The sequence below is a fragment of the Platalea leucorodia genome (assembly GCF_965183815.1).
Source record: "Platalea leucorodia genome assembly, chromosome: 3".
NCBI classification, from domain to species: domain Eukaryota; kingdom Metazoa; phylum Chordata; class Aves; order Pelecaniformes; family Threskiornithidae; genus Platalea; species Platalea leucorodia.
In genome coordinates this window covers 26,427,742-26,450,413 of record NC_138825.1, presented here as the reverse complement: position 1 = coordinate 26,450,413, position 22,672 = coordinate 26,427,742, and the positions used below count along the sequence as shown (strand labels likewise).

Below are 22,672 nucleotides of genomic sequence, written 5' to 3'. Positions count from 1 at the left end.
TAATACTTTGGGATTTATATGTATATTGCTCTGCTTCTTTAAATGACATTTTCTTCCTGTTGCTGTACGAAAAGCTCACATGAAAAAAAAAAGGGGGGGGGGGGGGGGGGGGGAAGAGAAAGTCTGCTCTTACAGTCAGATCCATACAGTCCAAACGCAAAGACCTACTTACAGAGCTGAGCCTAACTGACCGTAGAGAAAAACAACTGCAGGAATATGGCAACATCCTGAAACACTCACCTTTCAGCCACAATTACTGGAGTGGTTATTTGTAAAATGTGGTAACACTTCAAAAAAAAATGTAATTTTTAAATTGGAAACTGACCTATGACTGTTTGAGTTGCATTTGCTACTGCAGCTCTATTTATGAATGGTTACTGGATAATTTAAAAAAAATAATAACAATAGAACTCACTATTCAAAAATGCTTCTGTGGCGTAATCTCTCCTGCAAACTGCAACACAGTTTTCTGATGCCACCCTGCATTTTTATGCCAAGATTGTTCCCCGCGGTCACATCACATTTTCATTGCCTACTGATGTAATACCAAGTTGTAAACAATGCAGAACAGAAGCAGAAAGTGGCACTGTGGTTACTTTGTGGTTGGTTTGAGAAATTCACCTTCTTTACTGTCAACAGCATCTCACTGTCCAGTGCACCACTGAGGTCCTGATACACATCCCACATGCTACCCTGTTTGAATGATACAGTTTTGGGAATATTCCCATAAGGAATTATGTTCTTTCCCTATAAGAGGACTCGTACTAGAGTCTGCAGACACTTCTTAACTACCAAATGTTGCATGATGCTCCGCAGCTACCGCCGTTCATGTTATTGGCATGAAAACCCCCAAAATTTGTCCTACAACATTAACATTTCCATGCAAAGTTAACACAACATAGATGAGAAAAGAGGAAGTGAAAGACCTTGGTCAAAGCATTGTATGCACTCTGGGCCCTGCAGAATCAACGCCAAAAATGTAAAACAATCCAAGATAAATGTGAACAACAGCTTAACCCATTTTGTTTGTTACCAGTCTTACCAGGTGCATCGTACAAGGACACTTCCTTGTAAGAGACAGACATCACTGGGTGCTTGAGCTTCTCCCTGAAGTCACTGATGGTTTGGTAGACAAGGAACACAGCTACAGCCATGAGCAGCAGATAAATAAACAGGAGAATTACTGAAAAAACATTCTTTAGGCAGGTCTTGCTGAAACGCAAAGAAGGGGCAGTGGTACCCAGTTCACTATCTGGAACCAAACAGAATATGGATTAGGACTTTAAAATACAGATATGTGGGCTGAATTTATGTAGTGTTCATTCAAAGATCAATCACTTGAGAGGAAAGTAAGCCTCAAACTCAGTTTGATTTAAAAAGAACCACAACTATTGCTGGTTTTGATGACCAGTCAGACAGATACTTCCTTTTCAAGCATGAGGCATAATCATCCAAAGATTGTGCCTCTTTTTCACATGTTGAATTTGGAACTCTGCTTAAGGACATGGCAGGCAGGAAACAAGGTTTATTTTCAAGAAGGACAACTCAGAAGCAAAGTTCAAAGTTCATAGGAAAAAAAAGTCTGTTGATGGTCAATCTTTCCTCCTGGAAAAAACAACTCCTCTCCCCCTTCCCAGTCTGAAATGATTCTTATACACTCAGCATATGCATCAGCAGAGAGATTTAATATTCTAATGCTCTTACACAGCTATCTGCATTGCATCTTCAGCATGGTAGAAGTCAATAGATATTTGTTACCCTCTCATTTTTGGACTCTAGTTCATAACTCCTTGTGCATACTACATAAAGTTTCACAAAAAAGATTCTTCCAATTACAGCTAGAAGAAGATCGATCTAATTATCTCACAGCCTTCAAAGCTTATTCTCTGAAGATCTGCACACTTGCCTCACTTGTACACAGACACTGCCTTCCCTATCCTCCTTGCATTTACCATTTCTTTTGCCAATACTTGTAAGGGAAAAGTTCACATACTCTTGAGTTACATGTCATGTTTTGATCGTGAGCGATATATAGCTGAACACACAAAAGGAGCATTAAAACCCAACATATAGAAGGAGATAAGTCAGCATTATTTTACGCTGACTTTTCTGTGTGGTGTAATCTAATGAGTCAGGCCCTCTCAGGCTATGCCACACTCTGCCCTTCAACTATAATAGCATGGTTCCGTGTTTGTTCCTTACCACAGCAAACACTAGTCTTTTAGTAAATCCTATTGAACACATAGCCTCTTAAAAAGTCCATGGTCACACACGTGTTTCCAAGTTCATTGCCAGGAGATGGCAGCCAAGGAAATCAGGACATTAATATGCATAAAATTGCACTATTGAAACAAGTATGTCTTGAACAGCTGCAAAGCATTTAGGTTGGCTTACGTTAATGCCTACATCTGAGCTGCAATAAGCCCATTTAACACTGCCCCACACCCTCCAAAAGCAGGTCCAAACAGTCTAACTAAAATCTGTTTAAAAGCACATCTGTTCAGTATTGCACCTTGCTCACGTAAATCTGGCACAGACTTTTGCTTGCAATCCACTGCCATCCCAGACACTGCAACTCAGGTAAGATGAAACGTAAAGGAAGATGAGATATTAAGCTATCTCGGAACCAGATGTGCTGAATCTTCTTTGATTGAGCACAGTTCACGAGAAAGAAATGTTCTCATCTCAATCCTTGGAAAAACTCCTTGGCTTTCCATCAGCACTTATTCCCCAAAATAAGTAATTTAATGTTTTGTTTGCTTTCTGAAATGCAATAAAAAAAAAAAAACCAACACAACCAAACCCACACACAGAAGCAGCTCATCAGGTGCTTAAAATTGGTAATTTCTGGGTCAATAGTTCTCACCTGGTAAAATAACAGAGCTGGCATCTTCATGAACTTCCATCTCTCCTTCTGTCTCATCTGTTGGGTTTTCAGATACTCGCTCCACATCTTCACTCAGCTGTGTGGTTAAAACAGTGGTTCAATTTCCAAACATGCTCTCAACTTGCAATTGCTGGAATTTCTATGGTACAAATAAAAGAAGCTCCAACTAACCGAACACACAAAAACAGGCCCTCAGTCCAAGAGCACCCAACATCTGTTCCACTTGTTCACAAGACAAGAGCCACATTTATGTAGACCTACAGCTAAAGATTAAGTGACTTGCATGCTGCAAAAAGAGAAAGACGGCACATTAAATTTAACCTACTTCTACCCTGCTGCTTCAACAATAACATCACCTTTTCTTTCAAGATCAAAGCAATTGTTTCCCTGGCAGCTTCAGCTCACACTAAACCCCCAATTAGGGAAATGCCCTCTGAAATAAGCAGGAACTTCAATCTGTCACTCAAGAATGTATTTTTTAGGCATAAACAAACAACAGCACGTACCAGCAAACAGAGCATTAGCACTTCTTAATAAAGAGGTGCATAAAGAATGAGTTGCATTTTGACAGTTATTAGGGCAAGTACCTCAAATGCAGTCTCAGCCACATAGGCAGGTGGGTCATTACAAGACAACAGTCCCTATGTTTCTGGTACTTATTTGAGCTCCCTGTACATATTATTATATATTAGTGGTTATGCAACTAATTAGTCTTCTGGTGTTTCTAAAACAGCAACAGAGACCAGATGTTTTCTTGTTTTGCTATTCAGAGCTCTGGGCCCAAACTGCCAAGACACTTCTGTCAAAGTCGGCAGATTGTCACATCAGATAGGCAGCACAAGAGATCATGAAGCATTAGGCTTCATATAAAAAGTGCCTCCTGTATGTTTCCCCAATTTCTTTCATGGCCGGGAACGACATATAAATTACAGCAAGGCAAACAAGGGCATAAGCTTAGAGCATATCATGTGTTGCACAGTAACTGTCCAAGCTAAACACTCAGCATCACCTACCTAATTAGGGAAGGGAGATTAGCTTTGTTCCTATTTCAAGGAAAATGGGTGCACAGTTAACACAGCAGCTATACTCAATGCTACTAAACTTTACACCCTCAACTTACTCAACAGTAACACGCATATATCCATAAGGAAGTGCTTTTCTTTCACCCAACTTTAATTCAGTATTGAAATGATCATCATTATACCATTAACAGATCATCATTTGCACTTATTAAGAAAGAGTCCACTCATTTTACATCTTCAAAGTCTGACGTAAAGTCTCCATCAGCTCCTGACGTATTTCTGTATTCATTTCCACCACGCAAAGCAAGTTGAAAGCAGTTACCCAGTTATTTTTACACGCTTTGCAAATAAATAAAGCATAATTTCCCAAGGTGTGAGGCATGGAGTGAACAGGTAACTAATAGGCTAAACTCAGCTCATTTGCAGGAGACTTACCAAGGTCCAACCAAAGATACTTTTTTCAATTATCTTCATAAAATAAGGGAAAATTAAGAGTCTGCTCCTTTTTCTAGAACCACACCAGTTCTATTTGTTTACCTGACCCAAAATAAGCTACTCTGGCACAGGAAGAGTATTCCCTGAACCTTTTGTACTGGTTAAACTAAATCAGCTAAGAAGCCAGTTCAAATTATACTCATGCAAATTCCTTATACCAGAGCTGATCCAAAAAGTTTAAGGTAAGTTACAAAGTCACTGCAGTTTCTCAGCTGACTCCCAGAACTCTCTGGTTCAGCCACAGTTCCCCAGGTACAGCCACCTCATCGACTGAGCTTATGTAAAGCATAAGTGAATTCTATTCCTGATAGCAAGATTACCCCAACACAAGTTTAAACAAGAACACAATATGCAACATTTCTTATCTTCTCAAGAGGACCTACAGTGACTCTTCAACATGTAGGAGAAAAGAAGAAAAACTCAGAAGATGTAACCTTTCAGCATTCCTTAGAACAAAACAAAAAAGCAAACAATATGCAACTGTTTTCTTATCTCTGCTCACAAGACAGACATAGTTTCATAAGCTTTCACACATAAAACCGGTGAAGGACAGCTAATCAAAAGCAGGAGTGCTAACATTGCCTCAGGTGCAGTGAGTAAGTTGAGCTGATGCGTAAGACCCCCTAAAACCAACTAATTTCACTGCAAATCCTGAACACCTGACTTGACAAGAGATGAAGTTGCATAAACCCTCTGAGGCCACCAAGAGCCTCACGCTATTCATGGCTCAGCCACCGTGTTCCAAGCGTACAGCACACAGTCTCTACAAAGCACGACAGCACAGCCCTACAAACCGAACAACTCACAGACAGATTAAGCGACAGTCTTCTAACAACTGGGAAGCCAGCACAGCATTACTGCATGACAGCCGATTCTAGTTTCTCCACACTTGACAGAACCCCCAAATCAAGGCAACCTGGCAACAGTGAACATGGCATACGCCAACGGTGTTCACCCTCACAGGCCAGCTCTTCCTACATCTTATTTTTGATAAAGAGGTAAAGCATGGTGCTAATACAGAAGAAACATAAACATGCAGAGCAGTTAAGCTTGCAATAGGACGCAGAGATAGGATAGGATGTCAAGAGCGAGCAGGAAGGGCATGAAACAGACCTTTGGTCAGCATTCCTCCGGGCTCTGCGTGTGCAGCTGAGTGAGAAACAACTGCAGGAGCCTGGTCGTGACCTGGCAGTTCCTTTTCAGTCCTGCACACAGAAAGGCACCGGACAAGCAGAAGCTCAGAAAAGGCAATTCCAGACATTTCAGCATCCCTGATAGGGGCAGGAGCATCACTGACTGCCCCAGGTGCTGGAGAAGGGACGGAAACGCAGCCACTGCACTTACACACCATCTAGACTTGTGCCGTGGAGTTTGGGACAATCCCAGACATACAGAGCAGCATCAGAGGTGGCTGACACGAGGCGGAAATGTAACGTGCATAGTCCAGTCCATACTTCAGGCATCAATGCGACTTCATTAACTCTCTCAAGTACCTCCCCTAAATACAAGCTCTTACACGAGTTAATTTCATCCTGATAATCACGGGATAAAACCTTCCTGCTGGATAAAACTCTCTTAAATAAAAAGAGAACTTGTCCATGCAGGCCTTTTGCTGGTCCACCGATTCATCACCTTCCAACACCTTCTAGCATGAAATACAGAAGCCGAGACGAAACAGGCAGTACTAACCTAAATTAGAACGTATTAAAACAGAGCCCCAAACTACCCACCACATGTAGAGGAAGGCAAACATCTGCAGTCCTTTCGCCTGCAAGATGCAAACAAAAGTGACCTGCTGCAAGTCTCCACCGCTGCCGGGCTTGGCACAAACAGCTTGTGTCTCTAGCAGGAGAGATAGGAGGGAGCAAGGAATTCCGGCCGCCGGAGCCCGTGCATTGATATGCAAACGAGGCGCTGCCTCGGGCTCTTGGCAGGGTGATAATGCGGCCTTCAGTTTCGCCCGTGAGAGCTCCGGTACCGGAGTCGCTTCTCACGCCCGACAGACCGCCTCCTTGTCAGGAAAGCCCCGGCGACAGAGCTCACCGGCCAGCTGTACCTAGCTCACACAACGAAAAATACTGCTGCCCGTTATTTTAACCACTTTTAAAGGTAAAACACGAAACAGCACACCCGAAGCGCCCGTTCCTTTCCGGCGAGTGCAGATGCAGCCGGACACCCCGCTTACCCGGCGGCAAGCGGAGGCGCGGGGCAGCACCCGGCGGCCGAGGGCACGCAGCCTCACGGCGAGGCTCGGCCGCCCCTGAGGGGCCAGAAGGGGCGCGTTACGCTGCGGAGGGCTCCGTGCGGCAGCCGACCCCCTTCGCCGGGGCTCTCCGCCCCCGGCGGCGAGGCGGGCAGCCCCGCCGAGCCGCAGAGACCGGAGCAGAACTGAGGTGGGGCCCGCCGCCCACTAGCCCCGCCCCGCCCCCCCGTCCCGTACCTCCTGGTAGGATGCGGAGACCTCTGCTCTTAGCATGGCATCGGCGGGGAGCGGCCGCCGCGGGGGCCGGGAGGCAGCCCAGCCGCACCGCACCGCACGGCACGGCACGGCGACACGGCGGCCGAGCCCAGCCGCCCTGCCCGGGCAGGGCCACGCAGGCGCCGGGACCCCCCACCCGCCCGCCGGCCGGCTGCTTCCCGCCCCGGCCTCGCCGCAGCGGCGCGGGGGCTGCTGGGAGGCGTAGTCCGGCGCGAGCCGCCGTAACGGCCGCCGGGCGACCGTTGGTGCCGGGCTGCGGGGCAGGGGCCGGCTGCTGAGCTCGCCGCAGCCGCCCCGGCGGTAACCGCCCTCCTTTTCCCCGTCCAGGCGGTAGGGGACGGAGCTTTAAAACGCACCAGATGCTACGAGGCTTGCAAGGCCATCGCGGAGGCGGGTCTCGTTCCAGCTTCCAGAGCTCGCTTCGCAGCTTCTGCGAGCGCCCTTGCTCTAGGCAGCAGGGAGCCGTCAAATGCAGCGCGGTTGGTCGTCGCACGCATAAGCGGGTTTTTTATAAGGTTTATAGGAACGTTTCACTCAAAACACAGAAGCGTGCTGTGTAGTGACAGGGAAATGAGAGTCTTTTCTACACCACACATGTCACAACACAAACTCTCCTATGCAAGAATGAACTAAATTGGAAAAAACAATTTGAAACAATTTTGCCAGCTCTCCCCAAGATGCACACTGTATTACTTTTTTTTTTTTAATTATTATTATTTTTATTTTTTGCTGCTCAAGGCTGCTAGCAGCACACCAAAACAACAGACGCACTTGGTAACCAGGCGAAACTCCCACAGGGCTCCCACGAAGACCTGCCCGCGCTGCGCCGGCAGAGGAGCGGCAGCAATGGGGTGCTTGGGGAAGATAAAAGCCAAAACCACCCAAGAGCTGACTCATGAGCCATCCGTCCGCAAATACCCACACAGCTATTTTTCTTCCCCGGCGCGGAAGTAATTATTAATGTTTCATCATCAAGAAAAAGCACGCACAACATTTCTTGCATGGAGACGCAACGCTGTAGTGGAGTCGCTGCTCAGTAGATCATTTCCCTATGCCTAAGACCCACACCTAGTAAGTTAATAACCAAGGTTTGAAGGCCTTTGACATCAACGATCCTAATATACAGCTTATCCTTTCAGAAAGAAAATATTTTAGTTCTTGTTATTCATTTTTCAGATGTCTGTGGTTCAAAGGCAGGCTCTAACTCACTCCCAAATCAATAACCCTTCATACAGATGTTGGCTACTATTCAGCACTTGCAGCCCTCCCCTGGGGAGACACTAATAAATAATTATTGCCGAATAAAAGGTAAATCTATAACGTGACTTGAACCAAACCGACAAATTAGACTTTTGCGTATTTCCCAGCAGCATGGGTCTCTGCAGCAAGCCATGCAGGGTATTTGCAGGCAGAGTAACGAGGCAAATGCCAGAGCTCGCTCTCGTGCATAACGGGAGCGTTCAGGAGCTGTTTTGTCCAAAGACTAAAGGTCTCTCTTCTGCTCGACATTTCATACCTGTCTTGTGACGTGTGGAGTCCGCAAATGGACGTGACGGGCAGCCAGGGTGGGAAGCCTGTTCTGAAGCCCAGCTGTTGTTCAGGCAGCGTAGGCAAACTTCACTGCTTCAGGAGAATCCCTGTAACAACCTCAGAAACCTTCACCCCGGCAGGACCAGTACTCAGCTCGCCACCCCAGACAGCAGCCTGCAGCAAGCCGCCAGCTCCCAGACGGCCACAGCAGCTCACCTTCCCCATGCCCTGCAGGCTCGGCCCGGCTCCTCACACGGGGACGTCACCCCCGTACTGTGGTGATGTGCCCTCGCGCCCCTGTGCTTCTCATCTCGTGCCGCTGTTGTCAGCCAGAAGAGAACTACGGAGCTGTTGCTTTGGATGAGCTACTTCAGCTCTGCTCACACCAACGGACACAAGTGGCTTTGGGCAGCCTGTGGAAAAGGGTGTTACCTCAGGCAACAGGGAACAGGTGTCCCGAGGTGGATGTATGGATTTTATACAAGAAGAGTTTATAAACAATCCATAAAACAACAATCAAACCCATTTCTATCTCTATTTACCATGCAGATCCTTCTCCGAACTGTTCAGCTCTCACAGTGCGCTGTACAAGGAGCAGAGATAGCGAACAGGGGTTTGACTTACAGCACGGAAGACTGCGTGCTGCAGTGTCAAACATCCAGGCTTTACATCCCTCGAGTCCTCACTTGCCAGCACTACAGCGAGGGATGTGATGTGTGTATCTAAGCTGTAAAAAGTTTCTAGTTTTCTTAATTCTATATAGAATTACAAACACCAAACTGCTTATTCTTCTGCCAGCCCGGAATGTTTCCCCGTGCTATATTCATAGCACAGGGAAATCACGTCATTTGAAAACTTCCTATTTATTCTCTCCTTCCTTAGGCTAAAAATGTCGGTTTATTATTTTGTTTTTAAGTCATAAAGCCGAAGCCTGCCCTACGTGTGCTGATTTTGTGAAGGAGCATTTAAAAGAGCAAGCAGAGCAACTTCAGAGGGGAAGAAGGACGGAAACGGCGGGGCCTGTCCCGGGGCCGGCGGCGCGCCCCGCCCGCAGGGGCGCTCCCCCGGCTGCAGCCCTCGGCCTCCGGCGGCTCTGCCCTGGCCTAGCGCCGGGCTCTTCGCCCACCAGCACTCGTTTAATTCCCGCGCGTGTGCGCCCTGCCTCAAACTCTCCCCGCGTACTTTCCTTCAGCCAAACCAGCAGGGCACCGCGGCGGGAACCCGCTCCCGCCCGCGGGCCCGGCTGCCCGGGGCGGGGGGACGAGGGGGCCGGGGCTGCTGGAGGCGGGGCCGGGCCGGGCCGGGGCGGCCGCCCGCCCGCCCGTCCTCCGCCCGCCCGCCCGTCCTCCGCGGCATGGCGGGCGGCGCGGCGCGGCGGCTGCTGCTGGCCGCCCTGCTCGGGGCTCTGCCGGCCGCGGCCGAGCGGGAGCTGCGCTTCAGGCCGCCGGCCGAGGCCCCCGTGCGGCTCTTCACCGAGCCCGAGCTGGCCAGATACGACGGGCAGCAGGTAGGGGCGGGCGGGCGGGCGGGAGGCAGAGCCGCGGCGGGGCCTCGGGCCCCCGAGCCTCCCCGGCCGCTTCTTCAAAGCCGCTGGGCCGAGGCCAGGGCCGCTGGGCCGTCCCGGCGTCGCCCTGCGCAGCCCCCCGCGTTGCCAGCTTCCCTGCTGCTCGGTGCCCTGGAACCACGTTAAACCTTGGTTTTTCTCGTGTTCTGCTGCTGTGCTATTCCCTCCCTCCCAGTAATTATGGGATAGCTTGCTTTTTAGGCATTCGTCAGAAGTTTGGTGGCATTCGTGTGTTGCTAGCCTGCTACTCATTTGTCCTGCTGGCAGCTGCTGCTTTTTGTCCGTTGAAGTTGCCTACAATTAGATGGCACTTTCCTGTTTTATTTGTTGCCTGCTTGACAAGGTACTTTTGCCAGTGAATTTCAGATTACCCTAAGTTGGAGCCAAAGTAATTTTTTCTCAATAATTCATTAAACCCTCTATTTAGACCCTTTTTGTTCCTACAAGATTCTAGAAATAACAAAGCAATTTCAACTTAAGAGTTTTTAGTTTTCTGTGATGCAGAGATCTCAGCAGAACTTCACATTCAAAATGATAAAGTCCTATATTGATACACATCTGTCTTCTCTTGAAAAGCTTGCTGGCTGACCTTCTTGGGGTCTTCTCTAGATACTTTCAAGAAACTAACCAGCATCTGACTAAAAATACATCTTGTGCGTAAAAGACAAAGCGGAAGCGCTGGCTTATTACGTAAAACAGATGTCAGCAGATCAGATTTGTGTGTGTTTATGTATTTATCTGTTGTTCTCTTAATCAAATAAAGAATGCTGTTGGCCATAGACCCTTTTTTCTTGGGCAGTATCCATCTGCATTAGGAATAGAAAGATGCAGTTGATCATCTTCAAGCAGATAAGTGTGCAGACAAGAGGTGACTTGCAAGAGGGACATGTGTTCCATGATTGTGACGTTTAGATTAAAAAGATTCTCTCCTTCCATATGCTTAAATCGTCAAAAAAAACATCTAAGGAACAGTTTAAAGCACAAGGAAGACATTTCAAGAGAGGGAACGCGTATGCTTCTATACACACACAAACAAGAGAAAACAGACAATAGACAATTTAATTCTCCTCTTTGTGTCCTGAGTGCTTATGGATTTCATAGCTAAAACCAATTGCCTTTTGCCTCCACTTCAGTGTTGAGGCTATATTGATGGCTTTCTTTCCAGGAAGGACAGCCCATTTACCTGGCGGTGAAGGGAGTAGTATTTGATGTCACTTCTGGAAAAGGTGAGTTTGCTTCTCCTCTGCTGTCTGCTTTGTTTGCATGCTGTTGTTCAGTCATTTGCTTTTAAATATTCCCAATGTATTAGAAGCCTGCAGTTCAGTTGCAACAAAAAGAATATACTTTTTCCTTTTTTTAAAAACCTCACTTTTCCTCCTCAGACACCTCCCCCACCAAGGTTTCGTCTAGAACTTAGACTGGTTTGAGATTACAGTACAGGTAGACAGACAAGCCAGCGTAGTCCAGTTGGCTCGGGCACTGACGCCAGAAACGCTGAAGACGCCTGCCCAGACCCCTGGGTCCTCGCCAGATGTGAGGTTAGGCCACACAGAAGCCGGTGCTACAGTATTTTATTGCACTGGGTACATGAACTGACCAGATCAAAGCTAACTTGTATGTACCCCTATTGCACTACACAATATCAGTGTTGCTGCAGCTTCATCTTTTCCTTTTGTAGCTGTTGTTTGCCCACCCGTGCTGTCCAGTGGCCTGGTCAAAACTCTTGGAAGAGCTGACTGTGATTTTGAAAGGAGGGCGGGGGGCTAAGTAATTTTTTTCTTTTTTAAAATTTTCTTAGTTCATGAGGCTTCTTGTCTCATCATTTACACCTAAACCATTTATTGCTGCATTTGCTGTTTGTGCCTTCCCTAAGAACTACAGATGTTTTAATTTGAACTCCTGCTACTTAATCCAGATTTGCTGTAAAACATTTGAAGGGACCATGGGGGTCCTGGACGCTGTCCTTAATGTCATCGTAAGCAAACTAATGGCTTGTTGCTTTGTTTGTACTAAGCTTGGTAATGCAGCTTGTCTGGACATACACGTTGGCTGATTTTCAAATCCTAAGTTAGACAAGGCTTGCCACTGCAAATTCTGGAGTCTACAAACCTCTCATGAGAATGTAAAGCACAGCTCCATAAATAATAGGTAAATTTTAAGACCGCAGTATAGGCGTTCAACAGTTGTATTGTATAACCCCACCCTCTGTTTTGTTTTTTTCTTTTTTTTGAAGGACTGGGATATATTATCAAAAATTAGCAAATCAAAAGTCAGTTTTGGAAAGAAGAGTCTTAGAATTGAGTTTTTGCTTTCAGTTCACTGACAAGTGTAACAGGCTGCTGAAAAGCAGAGGCTGAACATACCCTGTACACCGTCACATCATCACTGGATTTTTCTTTTTGTTTTAATCTGACAGAATTTTATGGCAAAGGAGCCCCATACAACGCTTTGGTTGGAAAAGACTCAACAAGAGGAGTTGCAAAGATGTCTCTGGATCCAGCAGATCTTACACATGACATAGTAAGAAAATGGACTATTAGTTTAATTCCGTTTTGCAAAGTTTTATTCTTTTGCAAGATGATGAATGATAATACTAAATGATTTGTATTAATTTATTTAAGTTGGTTCGCATCTTTAAAAACAAAATGCATTAATATTCTTTAAATACATAAAATGGGTATGTATTTACTGCTCATGAAAGGTGCAGTGCTGACAGCCTTAAAGAAGAAAGTTTTTAATCTGTGGAATCAATACAGCTTATGTAAGCACATAAAGGGGAAGTTACCTGCTCTTTAAAAAGATGCTTCCAAAGAGAGTAAATCACTTCCTTTGTCAATTGATGTAGCATATCCCGTGTCACTGACATGGCACTGGATGCTAACTCTGGCAGTGGGTTGTTGCTTGTTTGAGGTGTGGTTTACTTATGCAGGGAACATGAAGGGAGACTAATGGTTTGTTTGACCTGAATATATTAAAGTTTTGTCAAGGCTGAATTTGAATGATAAAAAAATTAAATTATTATATGGTGGTTGTGGTTGTTGTTATTATTATTTATTTGGTTATACTATCAACTTTGTTAATCATGCTCTGCAAAGTAAACCCAAAAGCTGACCGTAAGGTTTATAGTAATCAATAAAAAAGACAAATGCATGTAAATACCCCTATTTTTATTTCTTTGAGACAGGACTTTCTTTTCCATATTTCATTTAGACAGGACTCACAGATGAGGAACTGAAGTCCCTGGATGATATCTTCAATAATGTTTATAAGGCCAAATATCCAATTGTTGGCTATACTTCTCGACGGATTCTGAATGAGGATGGCAGCCCCAATCTAGACTTTAAACCTGAAGATCAGCCACATTTCAACATTAAAGATGAGTTTTGAGGAACATTTTTGTACCTAGAGAATGCCTGGGGAGAGGCACAATAGAATATTAGATTGATTCCTTATTTTCTGGAGTTCATTACAACAATTAGCTATCATTGAGTCAGTTTTCTGTTTAGAAAATACATATGTGTGTACACACATAGTTTACACAGTGTTCTTCCTTCCAGGAAACACACACATCTGTATTAGTGTCATACACTTGGGCTGTTTGCTCTGAATTATGGGAATTATTTCATAGGAAAGTTCTTTCTGCTTGGATTTCTCTGTTTACACATGTGTAAGGTAAAATTACATGCCTTAGAAGAGATAAGCAAGTTTTTAATAGTTGAAACATGACTGGTCTTTTTGTAAATCCCAAGTTGTTTCCCACTGTTTGGAAAAGTGTGAATGCATTATCTGGACAAGCTAACATCATTCTCTGTGCTTCAAGTGAGCGTAGGTATCACATGTGCAAACAGGTGTAATAGAGGCTTACATTTTAAAAAGCATTGTGGGATTTAATATTTGATAGGTTTGAGAATACTGGATACAACACCACTCAATCTCTTAAAATGCAGTTACTGTGGAATATTTATGCAAAGCCTACAGCTGTAAACCAAGAAAAATAAATCTTTTTTTCCCCATGAGAACTACTGTGACATTTTAAGTAAGACTATTATTATGTTAGTTTTGAATATATGACACTTTGATTTTTTTAAATAATTATCAAAGATGTAATCTATATTAGACTATGATGATTTCTTTCTAGCTTCCTCTGCTCTTTCTCTGACAAAAAAAGGAAATGATAGCCCACTGCTTACCACGTACTCTGTGGTAAATACTGTGGATATTGTTAGCATCTTTATATTGACAATTTCAGCTCTCACTTTTAATTTCTGTTAGCTTTTCTTTCCTCTTACTCTGGCTTCATCATTGCTGTTGCAATGAAGTGTGCATTCATATGTTCCTTTTAACTTACTATAAAACTGCAGATCCTGTAGAGTGAAAGCAGACCCCCTTTATCGGGTTTCTCTGGCAGCCTTTCAGCGACAAGAGGACCGTAAAAGCACGTGCTATGTAAATTGCTGCTAACCACTGACTTTCACTAACTTAAGCAGAATGTAAATTGTCATGTATGTGGATTTATCTGCCATTGTGACAAGCTGAATTGACATGGAAAAACTGAGCAGCTGCTCCCAATTCTCTATTAATAATATAGATAAAAATACAATTCTATATTTTGTTCTATTTCTTTAGCATTTTGGTAATTTTCTTTGAAGGAAAGATTTTATTAGATGATTCTGCACTTCATGGTTCGCAGGGGACAGCTACCTGTCAGATGAATATCTAGAAAAGATGTTTCTATTTATTTGTCCTTTTTTCCACAGTGTTACAGATTTTACTCTAAACTCGTTTTGTGTCTTACCATTAGACCACTTCATTTGCAGGAGGAACTCCATGGGCCCGCCCTGCTGTCGGATGGTACTCTGGGGTGGAACGCACAATTTAGTGTCTAAGAAAATACTATTGCTTCAGAGAATTATTTTTGTTTTATTATTATTATTACTACTGCTGCTGACCTTTTGATTAGATACCAACAGCAGCTGGGAGTTGGCCCCTTGAAGATGCCTGCTCCCAGGTATGGGTGTGTACCTGCCGTCTTTATGGGAATGCATGTGGGTTTGCTGGTAGTGGTGGTGGTTCTGTTGCCAGCATTTCACAAATAATTTTCCAATGCCTACTGTTTTTTCCCCTCCTCTTCCTTTCCTTGCATGCTTCCTTATGTGGCAGCTTCAGTAGCTGTGCTACTGTGATTACTGTAGTAGTCTTGGCGTCATCTGGGATCAGCATATCCAGCTGCATTTCAAAAACGTAGCGAGACTGTAACTCATCACCACTGAGTGGCTTAGTGTTACTGTTCTCTCCTTGCTTTTCCTGTTCATGCTATGAAGATCACCTTTGCTGATCTTGAAGCAGATAACTCAGCTTCTATTTGTACTAAATTTCAGGTTCGTTTCAGTGAAGAAACCCTCCTGTTGCAACAGGAATGGCGATATAAACCCCACTCTTGTAGTGTGAGATCCTTGCGGATCCAACCCACCCTGACTCATGCCTGTGAACAGAGGGAGATGCTCTAGTCCTTCCTTTCTGTTATTAAACACAAGATCATCTCAACTGAGTGCATTTTAGAATGCAAAAGTTTTTATTCACCATGGGAACTGAAGGAGGACTCACATTTAATCACTTCCTAGGCTATTTTAGTTGAGGTTCCCACTCAATAGAACAGTGTTATGGTAATAAGACTAAGTGGACATATATCCTTAACATGTTTTCACTGACAACTTTTTAAAAATGAATTCTGAGTACCACAGTATTTCTTCTAGTGTTAATTTAATGACAGTATTTTATGTCTAAGGCTGTTACTTGCCAACAGCCTGAAATTTATTTTGCTTAAAAGCTAACTGTCTGCTATGGTTGTTTTGTTCAGTAAGTTGCATTTCCCTGACCTCTGTATTATTCCAGTAAGACAGGTGTCCTCACACTATCTATACATTGCACTCAAAAGAAGCAAATTGTATGCTATCCTTGTTTTTTCAGTCAGCTGCATTTCCCTGACCTCTGTATTATTCCAGTAAAACAGGTGCCCTCACTATCTATAAATTGTACTCAAAACAAGCAAGCTGTGTAAAGCCCTCTTGTAGCCCTCTGACTACTCCACACCTCCTTTGGAGAGTGAAGAATTTCTTTTCAGTTTACTTGCTGCTTCCAGGTAACATTGCAAATCTCATTATTTTTGCTGTGCTGCTTGTAATCTGCGTCTTGCTAACTTAATATGGGTGCTTAAATGGTCTGAGGTTTTAATGAATTGCTGCGCCAAGAATTACCTTACTTTAGTATTTAATAATAGTTTGCTCTTCAGAATGTTAAGAATGGGTGCATTGCTTAGAGGATGCATAACCTGAGTTGCTGTTTCCCACCTGGCGCTCTTTTCAGTAGTCCCTCACTTTGATCCTAATACGTTTGACTAACTTTTGTGACAGGATAGATTCTATGATCTGTACTTTAAGAAGGACTTCTCTGATTAACAACTGGAGCAACAGGACTAATAATATAAGCAAGCAAAATTCAATAAAGGGGTTACGAAATGCAGATGAAAGTATCAGGCTTATTTTTGCAGTTGTAGAGACTGCAGTTAAGTGAAATCATACTAAGAACATGTAAGGTGGGTTAGCAGCTGTTAGTCACAGTTATTGCATCCTAATCTAAACAAGGCCACCTGCCAGAATGCAGGTACTCCGAAGCCTGCAGATTGAGCGGCTGAGATTTTTCCAAGAATTTGGGATTAGACATAAACCAAAGTTAGTTCTTTCCTAACTGTAATGTGTATATGGACACCATTCTTTTTGTGGCCCTTTGTCAAAATATGAGTGTTCCATTGATTTAAGTGAATCAGTTTCTGTATTAGTTTTCTCATGCAGAAGAGGCCTTGTGTTTCTTTGAAAACTGCAGCCTAGGCTAATATTCTTTGTGGTCTGATCGTATCCGCTGTGAATTCATAATAACATAGGAATCCGTGTAGGATCATGTTCCAAACTGCACGTGTCAGACCTGCCAGACTTTCACATTTAAGTAAAAATTAAAAGAGGATGCTTATCTGTTCAAGTACAGTGCTTTGGAATGGGAGAAGCCTCAACACAGTTTGTAAATCACCTCCTCTAACTTTGTTTCGAAACCACCATCGGGCTACATATTCAACAAATGGTAGTTTGGAAAGGCATTTAATTGCTGCAGTTTTTCTCTTGCAAGGCTCCCAAGAACATGTAGAACTCACTTGATGGTGCAGGAGAGAAAATAAGAAAAAAAAATGGTTTAGCTGACTTTTACAAATGTGTTCTGTCTCTTTTATAGATAAATATACTTATCTGAAAGATGTTCAACGTAATTTGCATGTGCTCAAGAGAAAACGGAAGAGATGTGAAAAGTTTCATATAGGAAGTCCAAGCTAATTTTTCAGCTGATCTGGTTAAACTGAGAGGAGAAAAACGCCAAAAAGTTCTGACTACTTCTGTGAGTGAAAAAGCTGCCATTCAGTAGGCTTCAGCTGCACATCAGTAAGATTTGCTAAGTAGCTCTGATTAGTATTTGCATATTTTCAGATAAACACTGGATATTCTCAGGGATATCTTGAAATTCCCAGAACTGATGTAAGTGATGACAATCATACACTTTGTTATCCATCATCCATTTATGCTTTTGCTTAATGTTTTTCTGTCCATACAGGAAACAATACACAAGCCATGCAACTTACATGACCGATCCATGCACCATGAGTAATACTTAGATAAAGGAAAATACACATGAATCTATAACCTGAAAGCTACTTACATGGTATACAGAATGGCTAGTTTCAAAGAAAATCAGTCCTTGTCTGTCAATGCTTTGACTAAAACGAAACAAACAAAAAAATGCTTAACTTTTAGATTTGTAATAATTACTTCACTCAGAGTGAATGCTGATCTGTGAATGCCGATTCAGATAGTTATAATATAGAATATATCTGACTGCTTTGACAGAAAAATCAGTGCTATATCAAAAGGTGATTTTTTTTTTCCACTCTATTCAATGAGAGTCTTGAAGAACTAAGCATATGATAGGTGGGCATCACTGCTAGAAATACTCTAATAGCATAGGCGTGATTTTAATCTTGGCATGACTAAAAAAAAAAAAAAAAAACAGAAAAGAGAATAGGTGGGAAATGAGAATGTGTCTTAGTGTGCTGTTGGGACAATTTCTACTGGTGAGGTAGATCTGGCAGAGCAGTACATGCAGGTCTGATAACGGACAGTGCTTCCTATTTTTGCTTCTCAAATACGGTCAATGATAACAACGTAAACTTGCACCTTTACCCATCTGTTGGTCTTGACATAACACCTTCCATTTTGGCTTTTTTCTTCCTGTTCAGTAGAAGGTGCGAGTCCTAATTTACTTGTTTACAAAACTTAGGCTTAGATCTTCTTGGCTTGGGTTATCTGTTGACAAGAAATCCAAAATAATAGATAGGAACAGAGATTAACATTCTGTGAAAAACAGTTTGTGCACCTGGATGAACTGCAGAGCCACAGGAAGATTTCTTGAATAAACAATTCCTATTACTGTTTCCCATAGGTTATTTGTAGCTGTTGCAATCAGAAATTCTGCACTGTTAATGAATGTTCAGATTACCGTGTTCTACAGTACTTCTTGACATGACCCTTTATCCTTCTGAGATGAGACATTATTTTTCTGAGAAGTGAAAAATTTAGAAGAATCTGGGTGCAAGCCGTCTTGGAGATAAGCCATCCAAGAAAAATCAAAATATGACATAATTTTACCTCAACTTAAAGAAACCTCCATGAAAAAGGAGAAGAAATCAACGTCCCAGTGTCCATAATTTACCTTACAGATTTTGCTGAATGTTTTCTCATATTGTGCAAAGGCAGCAGATAAGCAGAGACTTGGATCTAACCCTTGGCATTGTGAAAATTTGAGTTCACTTCTTGGCATATCTACTTGGGCTTTAGAGATTACGACAACAGAGGTAATAGACTGATGACAGAGTCAAACGTGAACTGAATCCAAACGGGCCTAAACTTGCAGGAATGTTTGAACGTAGAGCTGAACTTAAAGCCTTGCACCCTTCTTTTGTAGACAACACAATATTTGAATGAAAAAAAACCTTATAGGTAGCATTTGTTTCAGCCAGTAGAGGAAAAGGAATTTTCTGGCACTCGCGCAAACGGAATTAGATGGCAACTGAAGTGAAAACTTCCCTGTGCCTAGTTCTATGCTCCTTTGCAGAGATACTAAAATCAGTTGTGTTGGATACGCAGAGCTTAGTTACCAAGCAATTCATTGCCTGGAGGATAACTTTATAGATTAAACTGATAACTGCTTCAAAATAGCTGTGGCAAATCAAGGGTATCCTAGGAGGCTGCTCTTCTCGTTGCAGGCTGTGGCTACATACCCTTTATTTTACGTTGCAGTGCTGTTTTGGTAATGATCACAGATCAGGACTAGGTAACTTAAACTTATTTATTATGTTTAACCCTTTATTAATTTTTATGTTTGAGCAAAGCTCCTAAAAACACAGTCTCATTAAAAAGAATAAATATTGCTCCAGAAAAAGCAGAGTGTTCACTCAGAACTGTGCAGCTGTGCCTCAGACATAGATGCCACAAGATAGACAAGAATATCACTGATTTTTTCTTATTTATTGTTTAACCATGCTGTGTACTTTAAAATAGTTACGCAATACTTTTTAAGAATACGACAAGAGGACTTTCAAAGCGTTTGTAATGTATTTTCATGTTACGGGAAGACAAACATTTATGTATGCCTGAGATACACAACAGACAGATCTAGCAGTTTAGACAAAGGCAACAGTCTTGCAGTCTTTCTAAAACATGTTCTATTCCGTGTATTCCTTAAACTGAACAGGTCAGAAATAACGCCCTGCAGTTTTGATCTCTGACACAACAAAAGCGGTAGACAGAAATTAAATGATGATGGCAGCTTATAGGGATATCGGAAAAGCTCTCGGTATTAGCATGCAAAAGACCAACCTATCAATTTTAGTGAACTTGAAAGGATTTTAAGAACGCATGCTTAGGAGGGATGTTTGAGTATGTGCTGAGCCTCTATGGTTCTACACATTAAATATTATGTACGTCCCTAAATTGCTGCTGCCGAGGGTAAATACTTCTTTCCCATTTGTCTGAATGGTCTCCTTGGAGTTTAGCCTGTCTTGGAGCTGGAAGAAAACAGGCTGCTGAAAGGTTTGTATGTGAAGCAGAAGCTATCAGTGGAATGTATCAATCTGAGGCAGAGGGAAGTAAGGTGAGTGAAATTCTACTTATGGGAAGCAGGAGCAGATTATAAATAACTCAGGGGAGAGTACAGTTTCAGAAGAGGTGAAACTTGCTGATGCACTCAGAGAAAAGGTTGAACTTGCGAACGGAAAAGTGTGACATCCTTCTTGGATACAGTTCTGGGAAAATCAGCCTGAATTAAACAGTTCGTGACTGCTGGCTCCTTGCTTGACATCCTCAGTCTCATTTTCCAGAAATACTGATGCCTTTTGCTTTGATACCTTGCAGGTGCCTGAATTCACAGAAAATCAGGCTGCCGCTATTCAGTCCATAACTTACCAATTTTTCTCATTTTGTCCTTAAACGATGCCCACTCTAGTTTAAGAAAGAAGGCTGGAGTTTTGCTGCTGAAGAGGTGACCTGGGACACAGAGACGAAGGTGCAATTCTCAGCTCCACTACAACTTTGCAATCCTTAATGCTAGGTTTCCCGGCTGTTAAATGAGCTGATGCTTCCCTTGAATTCCCTTTGTCTTTCATCCCTATTGGGACTTTCAGCCATTTGAAGAAGGTAATGCTGTTTGGACATTTGGGCTGGTGGGACCCTAAGATGGTCGTAGTATCAAGAATGCTACTTTCTGAAGCTCTAGCTTTAATTTCCTCAGCCCAAAGAGGTATCACTTTATGGTGCTTCGTCTTTCAGCTAAGTGAGTATATTTTACCTATGTTTGTCATCACTTGGAATTTGCCTATACGTCCATTGGTCATTTGTTTGTTGAAATACTGGTAGAAACCATGATGACCCCAACAGTATTTCTGGCTCAGCCACTTGAAGACATTGAATAAAAAGGTGTTTCACAACACTGTCGAAGAGTTCTAATGATACATTCAAAATGCGCAAAATGAAGGTGCAGCTGGAAATTAGAGGTAAACTTTTCATCCATGAGGCTTAGCTAGTTTATGATAAAATAGACGAGATATTTCAAGTAAGTAAGAAAGAAAGGAGCTTCTAATCCCAAAACAACTGTTCGTAGCCTTTGCAGACTAAGATACATTAACCTGAACTTCCCTAAGTACCTAAAGGAGCTTTTCAGCGTGAAAAAAATTGAAGTCTTAAGCAAGATTTTATCTGAATAATTATGTTAGCTGTATCTGCTTCACAAAGTAATATATATTTATGGGAGACTTTAATACATAGGGAAATCTATACAAACTATTATTCCACAATACTGTAGCTCACCTTATTGCAAGCCCTGTCAGAGAGTATGTGTGTAAATTCCTCATGGTACTGTGAAAACACAAATATAAGCAAGTCTAACTAAGTCTTTTAAATGTATCTGGTTTATGTTACCCTTAAAAAAAAATCACTCCCATTCGACTAGGTTGTTTGATTTAATAACAACAGAAATAAATCAGGGGTTGCCCTGATACTAGTTGAAAAATTATCTCACTGAATGCGTTTTCTTCACAGCTGGGAACCTGCTGGCCACTTCTATTTCTGATTGCGCACACTGTTCATAGTCACATATCATCACTGGAATAACCGCATCAATTATTTACATGAATACTTTTAAATTTCTACTTTTAAAATTATATTCTGTTTTTAATGCAATTGAACTGAAGACAAAGACAGCTAGCACCATGTGAGTAGAGAGGTCTCCATGAGCCACTGGAAAGCACTTCTTGATTTACAGACAGGGTTTGGAAAGCCAAATGAATTCTGCAGAATGTTTATATAGAAGCATTACTCTCCATAACTTCCTCTAACTAGACTGTCCTTTCATTTGTATCTTTTTCCATCAACTCATTTAGACTGACTCATCGCACCTAAAAATAGTTTAGATTTACTTTATCTTTTTATACTCAGAATAACACCACAAAATGGATCGTGCCTACATGTGGTTATCTGAGAAAACCTACTCTGTAATTTCAGCTCATTCCTTTTGGTGTCTGAAAATCACTGAACCACATATTAAGTTGGTGTAAATTTACATAGCCATAAAAGTCTAGGAAGTTATGTGCAAGAATCTGACCCCAACTTGTTACCCCCAAGTGTAACAAAGACTACTCTCTAGGCTACAGAGAATGTCTCACCATTAGATATCCTTTCAGAAACAGAGCATGACTGCAGTGCCGTTAATGGAATCATCCCAGATCTATGTTGGTGTTACTTCAAATAAATCCAAGCTTCTCGAATTTTAGGTTTTTGCATGCACTGGAGCAATTTTTTCATGTAGCAGGAGCTAGCTTTACACCCCTGGAGCTGAAGGAGGAACTCTGTGAATAGCAAGCTCTTATCCTGCCTGGGACAAATCACAAGAAAGAAACAAAACCAACTGTAGTTTATTATTCCGTGCCCTCCAATGTGGTCTTTTTAGAGAGGGAAAAAACCTAAGAAGGGATTAGAGGAACTTCAGAGGAAGAAGTGGGACTATAGCTGCACACCAGAGAGCTGGTATGAACTTTAACAGTAAGGCTT

General features: G+C 42.7%; 2 protein-coding genes across 17 annotated transcripts in view; one reads left to right on the top strand and one right to left on the bottom strand.

The window, feature by feature from the left end:
• The window catches only part of PACC1 (proton activated chloride channel 1), a 90,021-nt gene that overhangs the window by 14,237 nt on the left and 53,112 nt on the right, over positions 1-22,672 (bottom strand). For 3 of the 16 annotated variants that reach the window (XM_082306020.1, XM_082306022.1, XM_082306021.1), the window contains exons 1-3: positions 6,845-6,974; positions 2,867-2,963; positions 1,043-1,252 (exon numbers count right to left, since the gene is read on the bottom strand). The exons of 2 other annotated variants lie outside the window; for them this stretch is intronic. In XM_082306020.1, the coding sequence (XP_082162146.1) occupies positions 1,043-1,252; positions 2,867-2,963; positions 6,845-6,880 (343 nt within the window). In that variant the 5' untranslated portion in view covers positions 6,881-6,974. Of the gene's footprint in view, positions 1-1,042; positions 1,253-2,866; positions 3,027-5,517; positions 6,016-6,134; positions 6,391-6,589; positions 6,683-6,844; positions 6,981-22,672 lie in introns of those variants that run through there. 11 more of the 16 variants (XM_082306029.1, XM_082306028.1, XM_082306031.1 and 8 more) reach the window with 10 other exon arrangements.
• NENF (neudesin neurotrophic factor) lies at positions 9,768-13,990 on the top strand (the record flags this gene model as incomplete). Its single annotated transcript, XM_082306040.1, has 4 exons — positions 9,768-9,920; positions 11,143-11,203; positions 12,394-12,497; positions 13,188-13,990. 4 exons carry the CDS (start codon positions 9,768-9,770, stop codon positions 13,362-13,364), a joined length of 495 nt encoding a protein of 164 aa, XP_082162166.1. The 3' UTR covers positions 13,365-13,990.